We start from the raw sequence: 26,672 nt of genomic DNA on the forward strand, positions 1-26,672 counted from the left end.
GAAAGCAATCTTCATAATATTTTGAAGGGAAGTTTGACAATGTCTGTGTCATTTGGGAAAAGGCTGAAAAAACTATGGATTTAATCAGTTAGAATTTGCCCATTATTATATCTAATATAAACACTAAATGAACAGAAATACAGCACATAACTTCCAAACTCTTATAGAATGGGGGATAAATGGAAGCATAAATATCATCAAATCAATCAAGCCTAAAGAAGGCAAAGGTGGAAAAAAAAAACCTTTGGACAAAAAATTAGAAGCACAGCATTAGCAGAAATAAATTAAAATGTATCAGCAATTATAAATATATGCAAATGGTCTAAATGCTTGCTCTAAAGCAAGAGATTATCAGACTAGACTAAAAATAAAAATTAATGTTTATTAGATAAATCAGAAATGAAATAATTGAGAAAGTTTTAACATAGAATGAAAGAAATGTACAAATATGAGGCAATACTAGTGAGAAGAAAGCTGTTTAGATGCTAAGGCAAAAGTGTTATTAGAGTTAAAAAAGTCACAACTTAACAACACATTTATCAGGCAGATATAACAAGTATAAACTGGTGTGCATGTCTTAATGCAGCCACATGTTATATAAAGAGAAATGAACAGAATTGTACATTGAGATAGAAAAATCTATCATCATATTAGATTCATTGATGTCTGTGGTCCTGAGAAATGTTTATGTCAATTGTCAAGTAAGAAGTATTAAGTATGATCTTGGGAACATCTAATACCAGTCTGAAGGCTTGTCCCTTGTAGACATTTTTCAATGATGTCAGAAGTTCTACTGAAATGATGGGTGTTTTTACAATTATACTACGGGTTTCATTAAACATATCAACAAGATAAGCATATACATAATTCCTTTTCCAGTAATTTTTCACAAATTATGCAAATTGTCTGTGTTTCTATCCCTTTTACCTCAGTAATATCAGAATAGATAACTCTATTATGGTCAGCTTAAAGTCTGGTTTAAAAAGTTTGCTCTGTGTTGTACATAAATAGTATTTCCCCTCCACTACTAAACATAAATTGGCAAAAAAAAAAAAATTACTCTTACACAGGGGTATGACTGTCACTTAAAAAAAAATTCCAACAAATAGATGGGGGAAACATTTCTATTGGTATTTCCTCACTAAAACTTAAAAACTTCTGAGTTCAGGTAGGGTTATTTTCTTGGGGGAAGAATTAATTATAACGAAAGGAGAAGTTTGAGAAATGGAATAACACTCAGAGCAGAAGTGGTTTTTGAGTTCACAGAATTTTTTTTTAGGACTTTGCTGTATGGTAACTTCTTAGGTAGAAAAAAAGTTTTATTTGGGAAAAAGTCATGTGGTGTTGTTTGCCTAATTGTGAAACTGAAATCCACAAAATAATTTCTCAAAAGATCACATACATATGTAGCACTTTTAAACTTGAATTTCACATTGTTCATGTGATAGACAAGTAACCATTCCCATTTTGCAAATGTAGGAAGCGAGAAACTGAGCTATCTCAGCCCAAGTCAAGCTATGACAACACTTTGTGCTAAAATATAATAATTTTTGTTTCTCCATTTTGTCCTGTTCTGATTTTTGACTATTAGTTCTGTGGCTATGTAATAATATCACTTGGTATGTCAACCAAGTAACACCCATGTTTGGCAAGAAAGTCTAAGATCCATGTAATTCAGTTTATTTTTAGGTTCTTTGATTCTAAATTCTTTGTTTAATTCCTAAAGACTCTTAGTTTAACTTTTATGTCTCATGCTTCACACTCTACCCATACCACATTTGGTTTCCGCTCATCATCTTACCTTTTGCATGAATAAAGTCTGAAGCAACCCCTATTTGATGAAAAACTCAGTGACCTTGGTGCAGGGGGGTACCATTGGTGGGGGAAGGCCTTCTCCAGAAGGGGAAGACAGTCGTTTGAATTGTCCTCATAAGACTTTTTGCACATCTCAGCTCAGTAGGTCCTAGAAATGAGGCAGCAGAACATGGAGAGAGGTAGAATAATCAATATCAGGCAGACCTGCTCTGAGTCCCAGCTTTGCCATTATGCATTGTGTTAGCCTGGCCTGTTTCTTTATTTGGAAATAATGACGAAAGTTTGTATTACATAGAGTGATGTACTGAGACAATATTTATAACCTGCTGAACTACTTGCGTGCTCTGTAAATTTTAGCAATTTATATTAGTCGTTCTTAACCCTCAAACTCAGTAATGCCCTCTGAGCTCCCTCAACTGGCTGCCTTTTTACGAGGCCACTATGTGAATGTGTCCAAAAGTTAGTCTTTGCTTACTACCCCGCCGTCCGTGCACAGGAATGTGCAGGCAGTGCAGCCCTATCATTTTGCGACTTGACGGGGCTATTTAGCAGGTGCTCATGTCTGAACATTCCTGAATCAGGAGGTGGCAGCTCTGGATTTCAGAGCAGTAATCAGGCCACAGTGGAGTAAGCCAGGAACCTCAACTTTAGTTCTAAATTTGCAATCTGAAATTAAACGAAACGCCCTAAAACGACACAAGCTCTAGCAAAAAATACCATTAATTATCGGTGCAATTCCGAGTGCCTGTGGTATAAAAAAAAACCCTGCAAGTGGAGGCACTTTTTTCCAGTACTTGGCTTTAGGTGCCTGGTGGGGGGAATGCTGCAGCCCTGGAGCCGGGACAGGACGCAGAACGCTGTCGGCGCGTCCCCTGGCCGGCGCACAGGGGCACCTGGCGGCTCCGGTGGGGGGGGGAGCAAAACGGTCCGTGGGCCAAACCGTCCGGCACTTTCGCTCCCCCCCCCCTCGACCCTGCGGCCACTCTGGGCCCGGGGACCCTCGCCCCGTCCGCCCTCAGGCGCTGCCCGCGGGCCGCGCGGCCCAGGTGAGGCCGCCGGGCGCGCCCCCGCGCGCCCCTTCCCCCTCCCGGCGACTTCCTGGTTTGCAGAAGGTGCCGGAGCCGCGGCGGGCGGCCGGTCGCAGGAACTGAGAGGCCCCAGCGCGGGCGGCGGCGGGGGCGGCGGCCGGCAGAGACGGGGGCGGCGGCCGGCTCGCGGAGGCTGCTGCTGCTGCTGTCACAAAAAGGCGCTGGGGGTGGGGTGGAGGCGGGGAAGCGCCGGGGGCGCCGCCGACATGGGCCCGCCGCCGCCGCCGCCGCTGTGAGCAGCTCCCGGCCGGCCCGGCGGCCAGCGTGGGCGGGGGCGGCGCGACCCTCCACCGCGGGGCGGGGGGCTTCGAGGCGGCGCGGGGCGGACGGACGGCCCCACCGCGACATGTAACCATGGACTGCCGCACCAAGTGAGTGGGGTCGGTCGGGGCGGCCGGCGGCGGGCGAACCGCGGCGGCTCCTCCGCGGCCCTCACCGCGGGCCGGCTCCGCGCTCCCGCGCCGGGCCGACGCCCCCGGGCGACCGACGTGGGCCCGGCGGGCTGAGGAGGGGGGCGGCCCGGCCCCCCTCGGCCCCAGCTCGTTCGGCTGGCGGCTCGGCGCTAGGCCGCAAAGCCTGCGGGCCCCGGCCCGGCGGGGCGGCCGGGGCGCCGCGTCGACACCCGCACCTCGAGGGTGGGAGGGGAGGAGGCCGCGCGGCCGCGACACCCCCCCGCTGTGGGTTTGTCCCTCTCTCCGGAGTGTGTCAGACGTGACTGGCGGCTGTCTGTGTCTCGGCGGGTCCGCGAGGGAGTCGGCGGGGTGGGCTAGCGGTGATTTAAAGTGTTCTCCAGGCATGGAGACGACCCTGTCATTCTTCAGTCTATTTATCCGGTGGTCTCAAATTGGCTACTCATTTTTCGGCTCGAATTCAATTCGGCCCCCCCGCCCCCCACCCCCAAGCGTGTTGGTGTTGATGGAGGCACCGGGTATTCACGGGGCTTGTAAAGTGGGCTTTAATCAGGTCGTATTGTAGGTCTCTGCTAAAGTCGACAGCAGTGAATATTTTTCTTTTGGAGATTTATCAGCTAGAGCCTCGGAATAAGTGTGGTGGTTTTGTTTCGACTGTCTTAAGAGGCACGAGCCTTATATTTTTTTCTCCTGAAACTAACTTTGGAAAGAATGCCTTACTTCTTCCCTGACCCCTTCTTCTCCCCTCCCCCCTCCCAGAGTTTAAAAGAATATGTGGATTTGAATACAGTGTGAAAGGCCTATTTAAATTTCACAGTATAACTGAATATTTTTATGCCAGAATCTAGAGAATAGTAAGACAATTATGTGATTTAGAATTATTTAGCATTTGACATCATGAAGAGGCCAGGTAAGTGATTTAAAAGAGATGCTTTTTGACAGTAATTGGATTATGAGAGAGGAGGTCACCTGGGTCCAGATTATTCCCCTTGAAACACTTCAGTAGTGGGAGGCCTGAAGAAATGTATATGAATAAATTATGTGGCTTGTCACTTCCTTTGTTTCTAGATTCTTGTCTTGTAGTACGTTTTTGTTTTTTAAATCACTATTTAGAAGCCAAAGTTTTCTTGAAGGGAGTTCATATTAAACACAGTGTACAGACACTGAGGTCTCCTCTTGGTAGGAATAACTGAAATATATTAACATTTTGGTCACGTGGACATTGTGGTATCAAACTTCCCTTAATCTTTCATCTTGTGGAGGAAAGAGGTGAAGACAACTGTTCTGAAAAAAAAAAAAAAAGTCTCAATAGATTTCAGTTTGCTTTTTGAAATTAAACCAATGAATAGGTTGAATGTAGAGAAGTTAGTAAAAAAAAGTTGAAAACTTCTGAATGATGCAAAACGACCTTATTGTTCCTGGAAAAGAAAATCTGTTATTGACGCACATGTCCAATTTCTCCAAAGATCACTGACATAAAATACAGCTTTTTTTTTCAGTTTGTTTCATTAATGAAGTCTGTGTATATATTTTGCTACTTTAAACAAATTAAGTGCAGTGATTACATCTTTTAAAAAGTATTCGCAAATTGTAACATTTAAAGAACACTGTAAATGTTTTTTGGTGACCTAGAACTTGGCAGGTGGAATCAGGTATTCAGCATTTACATTGCCTAGGAACATAGTGGTTTTCCAATTCTGATTTGATAAGATGCAGGCAGTGTTTCACATTTCTGTAACACTTTGTACTTTATAAAGCAATTCTACATAATATCATTTGATTTATAATCCTCACATTCTGTGAAATGAACAAAGCATTTTACAGGTGTACAGATAGACCTAAGGTTGAATGTTTTTCCCCAAATCTCAGAACTCCCAAGCCTTAGTTCTCTTAAGTTCTGGAACTGGGAAAAACATTTTGTTATTTCTGCTACATAGAGGTCATATAGTTACATAGACCTTGTTGAAAAAAGAATAAGATGTGTTTTTTAGAGGAAGAGAACACAAGTTTTATAGAGATGCTTGTTTACTTTTCTTAAGGAATAAATACAGCAAAGTTCTTTTTCTTTTAGGGAAAATCCAGAACGAACGTTTGACTTGGTAGTGAGAGTAAAATGTCATGCCTCTGAAAATGAAGGTATGTGTGTTTCTTTAATTGTAAAATATTTGATTGAGACTGTCAGAATAACTGGTAATATTGTGGACTACAGGGACCTTGATAGTATCAGGACACTAAATGTTCTGAATGTGTATTCTGCACCTACTTTCTCAAGTTGCTGGTAATAAAATAGATGTTTGGTTTTTGTCATGAGATTGTAGGAATCACAAATGTTATCTGGGCTCCTTAAATTTAGGGTATATATTAATGTCATATAATTACAACTCAGCTTTACCATTTATTGACAACGTTATTGTTAGTTTTGGTGGAAGGGCGTGCCTTTTCATTTTCTTGTCTTTAAAAGTTTAGCTCCTTTATTCAACATTTGTAAAAATTCTACCAGTGCAGGTGGAAGCTACACCAATTCCCTTCTAATGTTTCTGGAATGTAGGAAGCAGACTGAGTAGCCCCTTCTGTTGGATTTGCTTTAGTAGCATAACACTTTCAGAGGGAGATAAAATAGGGTGACACTAGTTGAAAGGCTTTCAGCTATCAGTTCTGTATACTTCCTGAAAACATGGAAATACTTTAGTACTGCAATTTTTATCAGTTCTCTCCACTTTTGTCAAGAGTGAGTTTGTGGGTGGGGGAGGAGTGTGGGAAAGAATGCAGGGTATCTTTTCTTGTGTGTATCCTTTTTAATATGTCCTTGTGTGATATGTTTTCGTGGACATCGCCAGTGTAGATTTCACTTGTTGTGTACTTAGACCCCAGATAGCATGATGATTAAGTGTGGCATTTGGTGGCATCTAGCTCGCTATTCTAAAACCTCAGTGGAAAGTCTGTTGACACTCTTAGCTCCAGAAACTGGTCAGCAATTATATGCTATTAAGCAATTTGGACCTGCACACCTTAAAATAGAGGAGCCCAACCCTGCTGTGGTGCAATGGGCATGGCTAATTTTAGGTAGGAAGTCACACATATTCCTGGCTTCTGTGGTCAAGTTTGTCCCGGGCAAGGGTGATTCCAAGCTCTAAGGAGATTTTCCTGATTTAAAAGGTTATCTTTTCTTATACTATGTGCATTAAAGTTTGTCCATTTACATTCTTTCCAGGCCCAACCGAGATTCAAATGGTTACATTATTTGTTTTCAACTTTCTGTAGCTTATGGTATGAATACCTACCATAACATTAGCTGAGGTACACAAAGTGTGCTCACCTGATGAATTTGTAAAACAAGCTAACTTCATTTGGAAAGCATGATTCTTTATAACTTTAAATTTCTGCTAAAATTATTTTGATAAAGAAATTCATCTTCCTGTATAAAACCCAATCTGTGAATGTGTCAGATTGTGATTCTCCTAGAGAGACTTTTGATTTACTTCTCCCGCCTTCTCTCTCTCCCTCCCTCCTTCCCCCTTCTCCATTTTTCAGGAACTAGTTATTTCAGTGTATATCTTTTTTGTCCTCCTTTTATTATCTTCTTACATTTTTGTTGCTGTTATTGCTTAAATCACTACTTATTAGAAACATCTTCATTTGATATTAACAACTTATCCAGTATGGCGAGGTTGTATATGTAATAAATAAAACATTTACGAAAGATATAGGTCAAAACAAAATCTTTGACCTCGCTATAGGTTGCAGATCATTCTACTCATACATTCCATTATGCATTCCATAATGAGTACCTGGCAGCAAATTCTAAAGATTTTTAAAATGCTAAACTTATACATATGAAAAGCACTAACAACTTTTCTCTTTTGATTGTGACTTAAATAATATGAGTATTACTAATATTGGGGTCTGACAAGTTGTTCTGTTTTATTTTCTAAAAAGTAATGCTACTAGATAGATAACTAAAGTTTTATGTCAAATTGAGAGTGATATATCTTAATATTTTGTTAATTTTCTATTTTACTGATTAATATATTAATAGCAGTCATGGGCATCAGCTTGTTTAAAATTGGATAAATTATTTATCTAACATTCAAATGAACATGGATACCTTTCATAGAATTAATACACGTGGAAAAAATGTAAACTAGTATGCTTTAGAGAATAAATAACAAAACTTTTAAAACAAAACTGGTTTAAGTTGGGGAAACTCGATAGTTCACTTAAGAGGAAGTCCAGGAGTAGGTCATCAAAAATCTTGATTCTTTCTGCATTTCATCTCTGCCCCCCCCCAGTAAAGGCATCATTGGAAGGCTCAGAGTCCTGTGGTCATAGGATAGTTGTCAGAGAAATTCAAACTTTGCTTTCTTTGTTTATGACTAAAGGCTGGCAGATACTGTTCTTTTTAGGACTCTTTAGAGCCAGAAAGTTTTTTTCACAGAATCCTCTAGAACACTGGGTCTTAAAGATTAAGTTTATCCTGGGCTTGAGCATTCCTGAAGTCATTGGTGGAGCAGAGGCAGAGGGATGAGTGGTTACATTATCATAATTGACTTTCTAAACAACTGGCAAGGAATGGATGTGGGAAATTAACTAAAATGCTTTTTGCATTTTTCAGAATATAAGCTAATTTTCTTGAGCAATTTGGTTATCTCTCATAATACTGGTTTTTGATAATGATGTTTAATCCACAGAAAATATAATGCTTAGGGTGAGCTTGATTGACAATATTACACCAAGCTATTTGGCATGTTCCTTTTGTTTATATTAGAGGAGTTTTAAATTATTTTATTTACCTGAATTACTTATCCCATAAATCTCTTCAGAGACAAATCATTAACTAAGTTTTATTGATTTGGATTGGCGTTAGTTGTTGAAATGTAACTTGATTTAGCTAGCTCTGATAAGGTGATGATCTTGATCTGATGTGTTGTTGTTCGTACTTTTTTCAAGGCATTACAATGCATTTTTAAAAAGAAAACATTTTAGAATAGCAGGGAATAGTTTCATACAGAGAGTCCTACAAATAGAAAAATTACCATGAGCAGGGTTTATAGAGTTTCCTATATTGTCTTTATTGTGTTAGTAAAATTGGTTCTGGTGGTGTCTGACTGGTTGATTGGGGCATCTTTTCATTGATGGGTATGGCAAATTCTCCAGTTACTTATGTTCTATCTAACTCTTTGAGTGAAGTGCTGAAATTTCGATCTTACTGCTCATCCTGGTCAACTGTTTCCCAGCAGTCAGGGAAGTACAGCCAGCAGTGATGGTCTCTCCTCAACTTCTAACAACAGAAGTTATTGTTTCCACTCTGTCTCCACCATCCTCAAAGTGATTCAGGACTTCAGGGAAATGTAAAGTAATCCTTCCTCAGTAAAAGATTGGCAATGCCTCCTCTTCGTTTTGCTTCCAGGCAATGGCCTTGTTTCTCTAGCTTTCTCTTTTATAATTTGTTGACCGCCAACCCCCAGCTGAAGTAGTAATAATAAGTCATAGTAGCACTAGCAGTAGTAGCAGCCTCAGCAACAGCTAATAATTATGCAACACTTTATCTGTGCCAGGCACACTTCTGGGCAGTTTACATGTACTGAATATTTAAGCCACACAAAAATCCTATGAAACAGGAAATGTTTCTCTCCATTTACGCATGAAGAAACAGAATCTCAGAGAAGTGAAATAACTTTCTCAAAGTAGTCGGTTCCAGAATCTGAATTTTAATTTATTACTTTTTAAAAAATTTAATCTGTTTTTTTTAAAAGCTGCTCTGTTGCCTTTCATTGTATACTAACCTTTCATTAGCTGCTTATTATCATATGAGGAAATATTATATTATAAGCTATGTTTGGTACAAGTATTTAAAATTTATTTTTAAATACTATTATAACAAATGCTAAACACTATGTGTTAGCAATCATGGTAAGTGCTAGTGAATTAAGCCAGATGAGGACCTGTCCTCATGGTACTTCTCTCTGGGACCTGTCCTCATGGTGCTTCTCTTTGGGATGAGAGAAGATCTAACTCCATAAATTATTATACTGGTTTTTGATAATGATGTTTAATCCACAGAAAACACAGAAAATGTTTAATCCACAGAAAATCCACAAATCTGATTATGTGCAATGATGGAAAATATACAAAACTACACAAATGTGAATAACTGGTTTGACTCAAATTTGAGACATCTTTAAAACTGCCAACGGAGATGTCAAGTAACTGTTGTTTCGATGTGTTCAAAATTCAGGGGAAACATGAATTTGACTGTCACCCAGCCATAAACGGCAGTGGAAACCTTATGTACTATGAGATGACTAAGTACAAATTTATGAGAGCACATGGCTTATGGTACCAACTCCCAAAACATCAGGAATGCTGCTATTTCGTGCCAGGTGTAGGAGGATTAGGCTAAAACTGATTCTGGAGATAGGGAGGACAGAGAGGCAGGAGTAAAACCCAAGGTTGTGATTTCATGATACCCTAGGAAGATAGGAGACTCACAGTGAGAAATCAAGTAAGGAGAAGAGTTAAATAATCCTCTGGATTCAGCACTGTGACCCTTAGTGAGCTTATTGAGAATTAAAAAGTAATGGGAGGCTTATGGAAGTTAGTTGCAGAGACACTGTCTGGTCAGCACAGACAACCACTTGAGAAGATGGTTGTGAAGAGGAGAAACAAGTGGTCACTTGTAGCTTTGGGTCAAAGAGAAAGTTAGCTTGTTTGTCTTGTCTCAAAGTATTTCTATGCCAGTTGGAAAGAGTAGCGTTTAGGGTGTTACTGAAGCCGGCCAGTTATTCCTATATTAAGCAGGAATACAGTGCCTTCCCCAAAATCTGTTTGTTAGTTCTAGTTTCATATAAAATAGTGTTTATTTTTCCTTGTGATCATTTATGCTACCTCAGGAGACCTCTTTCCTCACCACTGCTGCCTCTCTCTCTCCCTCGTTTTTATGATTATAGCTCTGTATTTAGTGAATCTTTGGTCTAATAGCTTTAGCTATTTATTAGTAGCTTCAAAACATCTTTAGCAAATCTTATTTTCTTTCTTTCTCTTTACCTAGGGTAATTTCTCTTTGGAACATTCTCTCTTTGCCATTGACTTTCCACTTTCTTCAGTTTTTTCCACATGGTATCAAAATATCCATCTACCTGATCTCTAGTTTATGTTAACAGTTTAATTGCCTCTTAGTCTCTTCTTATATCAGAACCTTAGGCCAAAGACTCCTAACATTGTCTCCCATACCCTGCACACTTTACATTTGATATCTTTTCATCTATAGTGCTACTAGTTACACTAGAATCCACAGCATTTTGCTTTTGCCTGTATTTCTGTACTTGATGTGTTCTTATTGATATGTCTAATAAGTAATATAGAGACATAGACATCACTAAATGCCTAGTCGACTTGCTTAAAGTAAGTTCTTCAAGAACGGACCATAACTTATTAATTTGTATTCTTAAGGAGAACTTAGCATCATATCTGACATGTTTAGTGAATATTTATAGAATGAATAAAATAAGTTGGACCTAGCATTAAGTGAGCTGTGAGTTTTTGCACTAGCTCTGTGTTCATTAAAGAACTGTTATTGAACCCCTTTTAATTCAAGATGTGCTCAGATAAATTAGAAAGCATTATCTCGGTTGAAGGAAACGAAATTTTTATTTTCTTATATTCACAAGACAGGACAAATTTAATGTGCTTCTTTAGAATCATATCTTTGACATGCGCCATTTTTGTTTCATGTAAGAAATAGTTAAGAATCCCTGTATTTTCATATTTGACCAGAGCATTACATCCTCCTCCACGTAGCTGCCTGAAAGTGTAAAAAACAAATCATATTTCACCCTTTAATATTTGTTGATTCTTCTATGGGAGTGCTGCAGAGCTTATATTTAGTAGTTTGCTTGTAACTTGAATCATTAGGTACTTGTATTTGTTCACATATTCTTTATTTTTATTACTTTAATCCCAGGTGAAGTCTTGATATTTTTAATGCTCGATTCCCACTCGTTACGCGTGGGAGGCAGTGCCTTGCTACTGTTTTCTTCATGGTGGTTTGTTCTTCAACTGTTGTTGATTGTTTTTTGGCCACTGCTGTGTTGCCACAGTACTGCAAGTTTGTTCAGATTTTTTTCTCAGAAATTTCTTGTTTTCTTGACTTTCAAGGAAATAAATTCGTGATATATTCTTGATAATATTTTCTCATGTGGAGGATTTCCTTATCCTCAAATTATAGCCTCTTGCTCTCCAAATTTTTATTTTTATTTGCAAGTTAGGGGACAGTAATGTACCTTTTAAAATACATATTTTAAAGTGTATATTCAAATATTTGCAATAGGCATTTCTGCAATACTTAAAGGCAGAAAGCCATGGTATTATTTTAGATAACAATGGAAACCAAAGAGATTAAGATTGAAATATGTTCTCTCAATCAGTTCCAAAAGAATCTTTCTTTCCTGGAAATGAATTTTAACATTTAGCATTCAGGAACTTTCCCTTCTAAAACTCTTAGTCTTGTGCCAAAGGAATATTATGGAAATTAGGACAGTTAAAAAAAAAAGTTTTTATTTGGGCTTGATAAAATTAAAGATAGCTTTGAGAAACTCTTGAAATAATTGTGGTGTTAATTGTTAGATTGAATTGTTTTCCCATTTGATTTATTTGGGGCATCGTTAGACTCACTTTATATAAATTGAATGTAAGTTGATTTATTTCAAAGAGCCATTTAATTTTATAGCAAAGAGTGTCTGGTTTCACATTTCTCTGGCAGGTCAATTATTGATCTTTATGTGGGAATTTGCTCAGAATTAAATTTTTAGTGACAATTAGGAGGTTAGTGTATGTGGGGTCTCTAGTTCACATTGCAGATAAGAACAGTAGAAAAACAGAACCTTAAGTTTTCTAGAAAAGCACCTGGTACAACACATTAGAGGGGAAACTGCTTTGATACCTCCTGTAGTTCCTGGAGCCCCTCTGCACAACCTGCCAGAACTGTCATCATCTTGCTGCCCAGTGCTGGTGAGAAGGCTCATGTGAGCTTCATGAGGCCTGCACGGCCACACACACTTGTTTCAGAGTCACCTCTCTTCTCTACTCCTCAAATAACAATTTAAGTAGGTGGTGTTAATGCATTTATCTGATTAAAGTAATTCATAGTGAGGTGTGAACCACTGACAGCCCTTAAGGGAACATTTTAATTTTAAAGAAAGCCTTGTAAACTTGAATTAATTAAAAAGAATACCGTTTGTATAGCCTAAAGATCTTTGAATTAAGGATCAAATGTATCTTTGTCAATTTCTAGTTGGGTTTTGTCATTTCCTCCATCTATGTTGATACTCTGTCATTTGTAGTTAACAGTCTTAAGCGTGTAAGTATACTTATAGTGTGTGTGTGTGTATATATATATATATATATCCATAGTTGTGATATTAAATTTGAACAGACATTAATAGAGATAGTCAAAAGAAGAACATAATATTATAGGAATTATTTTGCCCTCATTTATTCATTGTTTCTAGTGCCATTTGTGTGTCAGACACAAGTGATAAACAGTTAAGAAGATGACATGCCAAGAGAGGGAGTGTTGGTTTCAAACCACTGATTGGAATAGTGTAGTAAGGACTGTGAGAAAGGCTGCACAGTATTTAGCACTGGACTGTGAATAGGGCACCTAACTCAGCTTTTGGGGCTAGGGGGAGAAGACGGGGCTCTGTAGAGAGAAATGGAAAGTCCGAGTCCTGAGGTAGTGATCTTGTCATGTCCAGTCAGGTACCAGGTGGTTATCTTTCTAAAGTTAGTAGGGGTTTTATTTCATATTTCAAGCCTTGTGTGAATAATTAGAGTATATTGTTTTTGATATAAATACTTATATGTGATGAAGATGATCAAGAAACACTCTCTGTGATAGTGCATTTTGCCTTCAGAGGGGGTTGTAAGATTTAGTTTGGTTTACTCAGAGCCTAAAACCAGTGTCTGCCTCACAGTACGTACTCAGTGAATGTTTGTTAAATTGTTGAAAACTATTTTTATGGTATTCAGATGACTTTTTAAGAAGAGATATGGAAATTGCAAGTTCTTCTTTAAAAGTATAGTAATTGAAGAGGTGAAGTTTATGAAAGTGAAGCCACAGAAGTTAAAGATATAAAAGAGAGTAGCTGAATAATAGTCCTTTTGGTATCTGTCTTTTGATAGTTATAAGCTATCTTTAACTTGGTGTTTATTGCCTTAACTTTATCCATGGATTTTTGGTTTTTGAGTACAATCACTTCTTTGGATCTCTTTGTAGATTTTTGAAAGGTGTCTTCCTTATGAATGATGTCTAGTAATTATTTTAGGTTATATTGTTTTTAAAGTGAAATTAGTAAAAGATTGTCTTGTATTTCTATTACCTATTTTAGATTTCTTCAATCTTTTAAAATGCAATATAAAGGACAAGTTCTTTAATGTAGAGGTTGTAGATTTCTATCATCATAAGCAATAGGTGGTTTATTAATTTTTTTTTTTTAAAGTAGAACTGTTGATAAGCCACAAACTCTGTAACTTAGTAGGCAGGACTGGTAAAGATCAGATAGAGCCTTTTCCTCTTTCAGTTCCTTCTTGTTTATCATTTGAATCTGAAAATAAAGCACAGAACTATCATTTAGTACATCTGATGGTCTTCTGCAAATGTGTAAGCATCTAGAAATTAGTCATTTCAAAAATAACTTTATCTTGGTTTGGTAGTAGAAAATGCACTAGTATAATGACATATTTAGTACTCAAATTTATCATCAAGTAAAATTAAGCAGCTCTATAAAATTTTGTGACCTGGGTAGTTGTAAGATTTAGACTTACTAATTTTGATAACAGATGATTTGAAGTAACTTATGAACTAGTACAGAAGACATTAGTTGAAGTAAAACGCACAGAAGTTCAAATGTGTTTTCCAAAACTGGAACACCATATATCCTCATTGTCTATTTATTAAAAATATAATTATTCTTAAATAAATTTATGTGAAAATGGTTCATAAGGAATTTTTAAATGATTGTGTGTCGTTTTTGTTTTAAGTGATTGTGTGTGTTTTTTTTTTGAGATTCCAGTGTAACATGTTTATGTTTGAAGAAGAATTTGTGCAATATTTAGGAAATATTTTTTCAAATCTTTGTCATTGCTCTTATGCAAATTAAATATTATTTTTGATTTACTAATTATGAGCACCTAATGTGGTTAATATACTTGATTTTGAGACAATAATGTTTAGTCTCTTTTTATTTTGTTCTTATGACTACAAGAGGACATGAAATCTAAGTTTTGGAGTAGTTTTGCTCTGAAATGTGTGCCTTTGGCAATGATTATCTTTATAGTACCACTGACAATAAGGAGTAATACAATTTCATCAAAATTTATGTATCAGTTGTATTCACTGTGTACAGGTTAAGCCATGTCATGGAAGAAATAGTAAGCTGAGAATCGTATATAAAAATGCTAATTTCCAAGTTTTTAATGGTTATGATTGTGTTTGTTAGTGACATTTACTTTAAAATGTAGAACTATTAAATGGAATAGTAGTTGAAAGCTTGAATTTTTTAATTTTGAAATATTTATTTTCAGATCAATAGTTAGAGACATAAATGAATTTACAATATCATACTTGATGTCATTGTCTTAGATTTGGCCTGTGAGGCTGTTGTAGCTGTACGAAATTCTTTATAAAGCCATCGTGAAATCATTTATTTATAGTTCACTTGATTTGGTAATTTATAAAATCTTTTGATAATTATCTTGACTCATTTTCCTCAGGTAAAGATTGGCAATGACCATTTTGCTTATGAAAGGATGTGAGAGGAGAGAAGAGAAGGTCCTTTTACCAAATTTTCTGTCTTAAACCTGTGTCATTTACTGTTATTTTCTTGCTTGTGATGTGTTCCAAATGGTGGTCAAAGTATTAAAAATAAAGTCACTGAACTCTTTTGAATTGCCTTTTGAACCATAACAACAAGACTAAATTACATTTAGCTTAGCTTATAGTGTTAATTATATGGTGTTTTAATTCTTTGGAAATGTATGATTTGCATTTAATATATATGATAGATTAACATATATAAGTTGTCTTTACTTTGAAATGTAATTTTAAATATGACTGAAATTTCCCTTTTTAAAATATGGCTGAATTTCATTTGGGCATAACAAAAACTATTTGTGTACTGTTATTAAGGACTTTTAAATACTTGTTCTGAGTTAAAAGTCTTATTTAGATAACTCCTTAGGTTTGAGTAGAGGGTGGGAGTTTTTTCTTGATTTATGAGTTGGAGGAGATGACTAAGCTAGAGCTTACTTCTCCCCACGAGATGACTTCCTCCCACACTGGTATTTTTGACCTTGAAGGACAGAAATGTTGAATCTTCTGCGACTAAGGAAAAGACCAAAGACTCTGTTTTCTAGTTCTGGAATTTATAACCAGCAACTTTGAGGACTGCTAACTATTTGCACCACTTCATTCCCATTTCTATAGGGGTCTTATAGTTGGGAATTTGCATTTTTGCCTTGTTTCACTTTTACTTTTTGTCATTTGATGTTTCTTTCATTCACCAGATAGTCGATATTTTTATATTACTTTGAGCTATTTCAGCTTATTTTTAGCTTCTACTTTTAAATGTAAGTTTCTTTTTTTCTTTGTTTATGTTAATTTATTTGGCTTTAAAGTTTTTAATTTCATTTTGTGTGTAAAAGATCACTTAATGAAATACCTTTTGTTTGAAAATGTACTTTCTTGATTTGATACAACATGCCCTTAGAATATTTTTTCCTTTTCTTTTTGTTGAGATGTATGATTTCTTTTTTTTTTTTAAATTTATTTATTTATGCATACAAGAACTGGGGTACAGGCCAGAGGTGTGGGGGGTGAGAGGATTCATCAGAGACACAGGCGGATTGACCGAAGTACACTGTTAAGGGGAACAGTGGGCAAGTCAGGAGAGGTCTGCTGCGCCATGTGGCTTGCTCCCTGGCCAGCCGGGGATTGAACTTATGCTACAGTGGCTGCTGACAGCTTCATACGTTGCATCTTAACCCCTTGCGCCACCAGGGAGGCTGAGATGTATGATTTCTTTGTAGACCTTAGACATTAGTTCCTTGTGAGATATACAATGTGCAAATGTTTTCCTTCATTCGATAGTGTGTCTCTTCATTTTAATGATAATATTTTTGCTGTGCAGAATGTTTTAGTTTGATTTAGTCCCATTTGCTTGTTTTTGCTTTTGTTTTCCTTGCCATTGGAATTGAATTTCCAAAGACATTCTTAAGCCAATGTCCTGGAGTGTTTTACCTATATTTTCTATTATATATTTTATGATTTCAGCTCTTTACTGCATTTTGAGTTAATTTTTGGTATAGTGTGAGAATGGTATAGTTTCATTTTCTTGCATATGGTTGTTGGGTTTCCTCCATGCAATTTGTTGACAAGACTTCCCTTCCTCCATGGTATACTCTTGGCACTTTTGTCATAGATTTGTTGTCTTTATAAGCATGGACTTATTTCTGGGCTTTTAATTCTATTCCATTGGTCTGTGTAACTTATATGTCAAATCATACTGTTTTGATTACTATAGCTTTGTAGTATAGTTTGGGAGTATGAGGCCTCTGTTTTTCTTTACTGTCAGAATTGCTTTGGCTATTTGGGGTCCCTGTCATTCTATATAAATTTTATTAGTGCTCACTGTATTTCTTTGAAGATACCTTTGAAACTTTAATTGGGATTTCTTTGAATATGTATATTTTGCATAAGATGACAAATTTGACACTTTTAATTCTTCTAATGCATGAGCAAAGTGTATCTTTCCATTTTGTGTTCTTTATATTTTATGGCTTTTGTTGTACAGATCTCTCACTCCCTTTGTTAAGCTAATTCCTAGGTCTTTATTTCTTTTTGTTGCAGTTGTTTCCTTGATTTCTTTTTCTTTTAGTTTGTTTTTTTGGATAGAGGAATGCAATACTTTTTTGCATAATGGTTTTTAAATGTTCTACTTTAGTCTTGACGTGGGTTTGTTATTGCTATATAATTCCCTTGGTACAGTTTTTGTTGCACCACTTAGGTTCTGTTAGCTCATGTCTTCATTTTTTATTTGGACGTCTGGGAAAATGAACTTTATGCAATAGTTTGGAGGTAACTGGTCTTGGAGCTCCCAGGATTGAGGGAATCATAATATTTTATTCTTCCTAACCATTAGATGAAGTTGAGCTGGGATGTTCTTTTAATCTCTATGTTCATGTTCTCTCGATGGTTCTTTTAATGAGAAGAGAATCTGCTCTTATATTCACTGCTTTGGTTCACTGTTCCTTATTGATATCTTGGATGGCAGAACTATAAAGTTAGATTGGTTTTGAAGAACTTGACTTGAGCTCTAACTTGGTAGTATGACTATTAACCTCACTGTGTCTCAGTTTCTTTGTTTTGAAAATGGGACCAGGGGCCTCCCTAGTGTTACAGAGGTTAAAGACACAGCGCTGTTAAGCTATTGCCAGCCACTGCAGCATGAGTTCTATCTCTGGCGGCCAGGGAGCTAACCCACAAAGCAGCAGACCTCCTCTGTCTTGCTTACTGCTCCCCTCAGCAGTGTATTTCACTAGATCTGCCTGTTCTGCTCCCCACTCTGTCTCTGGTGAATCCTCTTATTCCCCACACCTTTGGCCTACACCCCAGCTCTTGTATGCATAAATAAATGAATATTTTTTTAAAAAGTGGGAACAAAACACATAAGATTTAATAAAGACACAATAATAGCATAACTTTCTCTTTCTACCATGAAGTGATGATCACAGGATAATGAAATATATTGTGAATATGCTTTTAGATAATGGCTATTTATACTATAATTTAAGCAAACTGCAGGTGTATGCCTTTCACAACTGAGGATATGTATGTATATAGTATATAGTTTTTTGGATATGTATATAATTTATGTATTTATACTTAATATATAATGATATAGTGTCACATCAGTCAGGGTCTTTGGTTCCAAAGCTAGGTAGGTGAATTGCAGACTTACGCAAGTTATAAATTAAGGATTAATGAGGATACAGTAAATTTGTACTAGTAGTTGTTGTCTTTTCAGGCTATGGTCTAGCATATTATTTTAATAATAATTCTGATTGTGGTTTCTGATAAATATGACTATTTCATTTTCATTTATCTTAATATTTAAGACAAAAAGTATAATGAATAAAATTCAGTATTAGTAACCTATACTTACTAAAAGTCTGGATATTTATATTGTTTTCCCCTAAATAAAAAAAATAAATGTTTAATGGCAATATATTCTAATTGCTGGAAAAACACCTTGGAGTAAACTGTCTCTGACCATGTAGACTAAAACCACAAGATGGCAGGTGAATATGTTAATTATGTCCATTACCATTGTTGAGCAAAACACTTTCCTCAGTCTTGTTAGTATATATGTCTAGGATAATTTCTAGTACTTTCATTGAAGAATTTGTCTGATACCATTGATGCAAATGAAGTTTTGGTTTATTATACATTTGTAATGTTCCTGAGTTTCATAAAAGTGGTGTCAATGGGTGTAGATAAATACCTGTAAATGCTGCTAGTTGCATTATAGGAGAGGAGGATTGAATTTAGGGAATCCCTATAATATATACTGTAAGGTAAGCATGCCTGTTCTTTGCTCCTGGAGCAAGATACCCTATCTTCCAACACTATAAGCCAATTTGCCCTTTGTTCTAATTATAGACAGGTTCTGTCTCCCAAGCTTGATTGTTTTAATCACTTTAGTATCATAATGACTGTTTGCCTTATCAATCAAATATCATGAGAAAGATAGTCTAGAACAAAACCTAGTGAGTCCCTATGCTCATGAGAAGTGAAGAAAGATGACAGACTCCTGGAATTATCTCTCAATAGTGTCACTTCTCTTAGGTAGTCACAAGAAAATTCCTGTGTGTTCAGTGTGGTTTTAACTATATGTTATTGTTTTCAGTACTAGGTGGTCTCCTTTCAGCTGTTCACTGCTAGGTTTTATAGAATGTCACCCTGAACATGTGCAGCTTAGTGTTTGGCTAAGGATTCAGTATGATCGTTTGCATATTTCTGGAGCTCCTTACATTTGGCATACCACTCCTCAAATTTTATTGCATCCCCCAACTTCTTCCTTTGCTCAGGCTGCTATTCACATTGTGTGCTATAGTCTTGAAGTTGCTTCCAGGCAGGAAGTCAGGGAGATTGTACTGTTCATTTCATGTATTTTCTTTTATGAGGGGTCACAGTCATGCTAAAAAAAAACTTTCCTCAAATATTTTGTGCAGTTTTATTTTACTTTGTCTATGGTGGACTGGCTAGTGTATATCTCTTATTGTCTATGGACAAAACAAGAAGTCTCTTTAATAGAATTATTTTAGATATATGTAATGTTATGTTATTTAGACTATTAGATTGTTAACCAGGGATTGTATCTCTTCATTCTTCCAATTATTATATAAGCAGGTACTCAACAAATGCATCATGTTCCATAAAAGCTCACAGTAGAAATATGAGACTGAAGTATAAAATTTATACTGAAGTACAAAAATTCTTTCCCTTGATAGTATTGCTAGGATAATGATAAGGAGGATGTTATATTTCAGATTGGTTTTGTACTTGGTTACCTCTGCATAAACATATGCTTACAATTGAGTTAATAACATAAAGCTTTTTAAGAATTGTTGCTGAGTTTTCCTGAAAGAAAAAGAAATACTAGAGAAATTGGTAAAAATTAGTTTGCTGTATTTAGCCTTCTTTTTTACTGAGACTTGAAATAATGCTATTTTATCATCCATTATTTATGTTAATTTATATAATAATTTACAGGTCAAATTGAATTTTATAGACCTTATTTTAAGTTACTTCTGAGTTTCTCAACAATTCTAAGTTGCAACAGCAACACCCATTGTACTGATGAGAAAATTAAAGCTTAGTGAAATTTTTTTATACCTGAAGTTCTAACTGAAGTCGAAGATCTGTGACAGAAAATTGGGTCTCTACCAGAAGTTTAGTTCCTTTTCTGTATACCATATTTATACATTTATATTTATATTCGTTTTATACACTTTGATTTCCATATGAAATCTGGAACTGAACATTTTAATTCTTCATCTGGTGAAATTGTGTAGGCACTAATCTTGTAGACTTTCTCTGTGTAATCACCAAATATTTGAACTACTCTTAAAGATTTTTGTTTTTTTTAAGCTCTTTAGTAAAGGCATAAAAGTATGTTTTAATTTTGTCTATAATTGTTTCATATTGTTAGTTTTATAATTAGGTTCAACCTATTTTATGAAGACTTGTTCGGGATTATTATTGATACATTTTCATATTAGGCTTGTTCTACTGTAAGTATGTTAATATGAGAATCTACTTTGAATCAAGTTAATAGTTTAAAATACTTTAATCATTATTCACTAATATGCATAGGTAAGAACAATAGCATTGTTCACTCTATAAACTGCTCTGCATAATATATTCTTATTGTTGTGTTGGAAGTGTTGACTGTTTGAAATGTATGCTTCAATTATCTTGTTTACTCTAGCTTGGGGAAGGTCAGTAGTACTACTACTTCAGTGAGAGGACTTTTTGTCACATGATGTTATTTTCTCTTAGCCATTAGTGTTTGTACTTGATTTGAGAGAGACTAGCTCTATCAGCACATAGGATAATGATTTACTTGTCTTATACCTTTTCTGCGTAGACTTGAGAAATTTCAGAAAAAAGAGTTTCTTTGTTTGGGAGAAAATACAGCCTTTATATGAAAAGCTTTGGATGCTTGTCTTATCAAAATAGAGAAGTCTCTATCTTTTGAGCCATTGAATTTAATCATCAACATAGGTATCAACTTCGCTTTTCATTCTTTCCTTGAAATTATAGAACAAAACGTTGGGACAGGTTGAGTTGCTGGTTTCTTTGAAAATCGTAACAGCAGGTGATTGTGACAATGTTTATTTTTTACCAAAATGCTTGAGAAATGTAGTGTTTTCTTCAGCTCATTCTACATATCATTGCAGTGTTTTTTGCTTGAACCAGTAACTTGCATTACAACTTTGGATAAATCATTTCCCCTTTCTTGCCTTTGGTTAAACTACAGTTATGAACTAACTGTCCCTAAGCTCCATGCAATTTAAATATTCTATTATTTTAATATGTATTTGTGATTTATTTCAACTTGTCATCTTACTAAAAACAAGGATTTTATCTTGTAGTAGTTCTCATAATATATACAATGGTATATTAGATATGATGATAGGAATTTGTTTATAATTTTCAACACACCCATACAGGGGTGTCCCGCTTATAGTTCTCTTTTTTTCCCATTCTTTTGCCTTTTCAAATCACCGAAATAAAAACTAATGACCTTCCTGGAACCTACCATGCCCCAACATTATCTGGTCCAAATCCCCTCTTTTTACATTTCTAATCTCATCTTCTATCACTCTCTCAACTTTAGCCAGACTTTTTTTGCTATGTCATGACCATATCAAAAATGCTCCTTTAAGATTTCATTTAATGCTCTTCTCTCAGATAGTGCCTGACTAATTCTTTTCATTCTTCAACTTTTTGCTTATTCTCAATGAGATTTGCTTTAAATCTTATTGATGAAAATTTCACACTACTTCCTCAGGTACTCATGATTGTTATTTGCCCATTCAGGGGTATAAAGATTGGCTATATAGTGATATTAAAAGAAAGTCTAAAATTCCCCTAAATGAACTGCATGGGACTCTACCTTTTTTTTTTTTTTTTAAGATTTATTTATTCATTCATACAAGAACCAGTGTACAGGCCAGATGCGCGGGAGGGTAAGAGGATTCACCAGAGACGGAGCGGGCAACGGAACAGACAGACTGAAATACACTGCTGAGGGGAGCAGTGGGGTGAGGCAGGAGAGGTCTGCCGAGCCATGTGGAATTCTTGCCAGCCGGCGGGGATGAAACCAGTGCTGCAGAGGCTGTGGACAGCGTCACAGCACTGTGCTCAACCGCTTGTGCCACCAGGGGAGGCCCAGGAACTCTTAACAATATCTTAGCACATTGCACATTCTAATTTAAAAGTAAAGGCCTGATTTTCTAGAAATTGGTAGAAACATTTGTAGATTCAATTACATCTTATTGAAATACACTCCATTTCTAGAGTTGGTAGTGATTTTAATTTCCTTTGGATTGCATGGTTCCAAATAATTAGGGACATTTGGGAAGGGTGTTATAGGTGATGGTAAAGAAACTTTATATATCCACAATATATACATCATAATTAAGATATGTTCTTTCAGTCGTGAAGTTGGTATTAAGTTTGAAATGCTATTTATCTCTAAGTGCTGTGTTAGTGTGTGTGTATATAAAAACAAATATATATATACATATATTAATTTTCCTTGAGTTATTCATATACAATGAAAGTTGATAAGATAAAATATTATTTAGAGTAATTGATGGAATTATTAACAATTTTTTGGAACATTACATATTGTTACAAGTAGGTATCTGAATTTTTAGAAGTTGGGGGAAGTATTTGGATATTCAGTTATGTTCTATTAGAATGAATGCATGTGTTTATTTTTTAAATTTTTTTTTAATTTTTTACATCATTGTTCATTTAAAAAAAAAAATTTGCTTCTCCCCCTCAAGTGTAATCCCAATAGTTTCCTTCAGCAATGCCCATGCACCATCACCTCAGTCCCTTGTGCCCCGCCCTCCTGCCCTCTGATCTCTCTCCCTCCTCCTCCCCTACAGTATAATTCATTTATACAGTATAATTGATTTTTACAGTATAATCTGATTTATAATTGCCCATTTTTGCTTTGTTGTGTTTTGTACTGTTGTTATTTTTTTACACTGATGTCTTATTTGGTTTCCCTATATTCCTACTATAAGTGAAACCATACAATATTTTTCTTTTTCCTTCTGGCTTTTTTTCACTGAGCACAATTCCTTCTAGCTCCATCCACATTGCTGTGAATGGCATGAGTTTATCTTTTTTGATTGCTGAATAATATTCCATTGTGTATATATGCCACATCTTCTTGATCCAGTCATCTATTTTTGGGCATTTGGGTTGTTTCCAGGTTTTACCTATTGTAAATAGTGCTGCAATAAACATAGGGGTACAGGTGTTCTTTTGAATCAATGTTTTTGTGTCTTTTGGGTAGATCCCTAGGGAGTGGAATTGCTGGGTCATATGGTAGCTCCATTTTTAGTAGACTGAGGAACCTCCAGACAGCTTTCCATAGTGGTTGTACCAGTTTGCACTCCCACCAGCAATATAGAAGAGTTCCTTTTTCACCACATCCTTGCCAACATTTGTTGTTCCTAGTTGTTCCTAGTTTTTTTGATATGTGCCATTCTTACTGGTGTAAGGTGGTATCTCAATGTGGTTTTAATTTGCATTTCCCTGATGATAAGGGATAGTGAACATTTTTTCATATACCTGTTGGCCATTTGCATTTCCTCTTTGGAGAAATGTCTTTTAAGTTCTTCTGCCCGTTTGTTGACTGGATTGTTTATTTGTTTTTGTTGAGTCCTGTGAGTTCTTTGTATATCTTTGTGATCAGTCTCTTATCAATTGACTGGAGTACAAAGATTTTTTCTCAGTCAGTGGGGTGTCTCTCTGTTTTGGTTAATGTCTCTTTTGCTGTGCAGAAGATTTTCAGTTCAATATAATTCCAGGTGTTTATCTTTTCCTTGTCTTTCTTTGCTTTGGGTGATGAGTCTTTAAAGATGTTATTGCAGTGTATGTCTTGTAGTGTTTTACCTATATTTTCTTCTATATATTTTATGGTTTCAGGTCTTATGTCCAATATCCATTTTGAGTTGATTTCTGTGCACGGTGAAAGGTAGTGGTCTACTTTCATTTTTTGCATGTGGTGGTGCAGTTTTCCCAGCACCTTTTATTGAATAAACTGTCCATAGTCCATTGCATATTCTTTGCTCCTTTGTCAAAGAACAGTTGTCCATACAAGTGTGGCTTTACTTCTGGGTTCTCTATTCTGTTCCATTGGTCTGTGTGTCTGTTTTTGTTCCAATACCAAATTGTTTTAATTATTATGGCTTTGTAGTATAGCTTGAAGTTTGGAAGTGTGATACCTCCTTTTTCCTTTGTTGTCATCAGTAGGACTTTGGCTATTTGTGGTTTTTTTGTGGTTCTATATGAATTTGATCAGTATTTGTTCTATTTCTTTGAAGAATGTCATTGAGATTTTTATTGGAATAACATTGAATCTGTATATTGCTTTTGGTAGGATGGCCATTTTAATAATGTTAATTCTTCCAATCCATGAGCAGGAGATGTCGTTCCATTTCTTTGTGTCTTTTTCTATTTCTTTTAACAGTGTTTTATAATTTTGTTTGTATAAGTCTTTCACCTCTTTTGTTAGGTTTATTTCCAAGTATTTGATTTTTTTTGTTTCAGTTATAAAAAGGATGTTTTTCTTGATTTCTTCTTCTTCAGATTGATTGTGTATAGGAAAGCTACTGATTTTTGCACATTGATTTTGTATCCTGCTACTTTACTGAACTGGTTGATTATTTTGAGTGGTTTTTCTGTGGCGTTTTTCTATGTGTATTATCATATTATCTGCAAATAGTGATAGTTTTACTTCTTCTTTCCCTATCTGGATTCCTTGTATGTCTTCCTCTTGTCTTATTGCCCTGGCTAGGACCTCCAGTATTATATTGAAGAGCAGTGGTGAGAGAAGACATCCTTGTCCTGTTCCTGATCTTAAAGGAAAGGCCTTCAGCTTTTTGCCATTGAGAATAATGTTGGCAGTGGGTTTGTCGTCTATGGCTTTTTATCATGTTAAGGTATGTTCCTTCTATCCTAAGAATTTCAAGGGCTTCATCATAAATGGATGTTGGACTTTATTGTATGCTTTCTCAGAATCTGTTGATATGATCATATGGTTTTTATTTTTCTTCTTGTTGATGTGTTGGGTTACACATCGATTTTACTGATCGATTTTCATATGTTGAATCATCCTTGTGCCCCTGGGATGAATCCCACTTGATCGTGGTGTATTATCCCTTTGATGCAATGTTAGATTCTGTTGGTAAGGATTTTGTTGAGGATTTTTGCATCACTGTAGGTCTTTCCACGGAGTCCTTATCTTCCCCCAGTGGCGCCGGCAGCCATTTGCTCACCTCCGTGGCAATTGCCACACGGTTTTCCACAGTTCCCGTTCGCGGAGTACGGTGCCTGCAATAGTTCCTTTACACTCACAGTCCTGCTTGATATGTTGTTTTATTTCTGTTGGTTGGAGTGTACCGGCTTTGTGGGTGGGGGAGGGTAGCAGTGTTCTGAGCTTTCTTCTCTTTTCATCCTCTTTGCTGGCCACTTTCCTCTTCAAGCAGTTTTCCAGGGTCGCCCGTTTATCTTCCATGTTCTGGTTTTCGCAGGGACCTGCTGCTTTTCCTCCCTATTAACTTTTTTTTTATGGGAGGACTTACTTGCAGTGCAGCATTTCCACGCAGCCATGTTGATCTCTCTCTCATGTGGATCTCTCTCTCATGTGTTTATTTTTCTTCTGTATGTCGACTTTGGTAAAATGATTCAAGTCTTGTTCTCACAGGGGTTTTTTTTTTTTTTGCATTTATATTTTCATATCTAAAAATGAGTTTTAGGAGTTTTAAAAAACATATCCAGAATATAAATTTTATTGATTTTGCAGTTTTTCCCCTATCTTATTCTTTCCATTCTCTTAACAATATCTCTCAGAGTTCTTAATTTTGATCAAGTTCAGTTCATCAGTTTTTGTTTAGTTCAATATATTTCTTCTTTGCTTTGTTTTTTGTTGTTGATTCATTGGTTATTTGCCTCACTATTGAAGTTCTACCTTCTGAATACTGTGCCCTTTTTATTATGGAATTTTCCACTTTGGATGGTATGAACACCAATTATTCCTGGTAATGGAATTTTTCCTTCTGCTTTTTTGGGTGGTCCTTCCCCAATCCTTGATTATTCAGTGATAGGCATTCCACTGAAGACTTAGGCAGGATTGGTAAGTTGGGGAGTGATGAACCCTCTGCAGATATCCAGAGTTCTGTTTTTGTGCAGCTTTCTTTTCTTCTCTAGTATTCTTTTCTGTCTGTTCTAGCTACATTTACTTCCCAACCTCCAAAATCCATATGCTTATCTTTGGGAGACTAGTAGATTTTGGTTAGATTCTTCCTCCTCATACTACATGATGCAAACTCCTCTAATAGTTATCTAGAGGCAGTTGTAAGGCTTACCTTACAATTTAGTGTTCTCTCTGTAAGGGGTCTCTGTACTGCACTGACTGATGTCTGAAAATTTTTTCATTTTCTACCCCCAGACTTTGTTAAAAAGGGAGGGCAAATTCAGTCCTTGTTACTTTCT

The 26,672-nt window shown here is 36.3% G+C and overlaps 1 protein-coding gene across 1 annotated transcript in view; it reads left to right on the plus strand.

Moving 5' to 3' along the window:
- Positions 1–3,257: 3,257 nt before the first annotated feature.
- Positions 3,258–26,672, plus strand: part of DENND1B (DENN domain containing 1B) — a gene marked incomplete at both ends in the record, with an annotated part of 177,148 nt that continues 153,733 nt past the window's right edge. The window contains 2 exons of the mRNA XM_084246072.1: positions 3,258–3,274; positions 5,385–5,449. Coding sequence (XP_084102198.1) covers positions 3,258–3,274; positions 5,385–5,449 — 82 coding nt within the window. The remainder of the gene's footprint in view (positions 3,275–5,384; positions 5,450–26,672) is intronic.

This window comes from Talpa europaea, assembly GCF_964194135.1.
Source record: "Talpa europaea genome assembly, chromosome: 10".
NCBI lineage: Eukaryota > Metazoa > Chordata > Mammalia > Eulipotyphla > Talpidae > Talpa > Talpa europaea.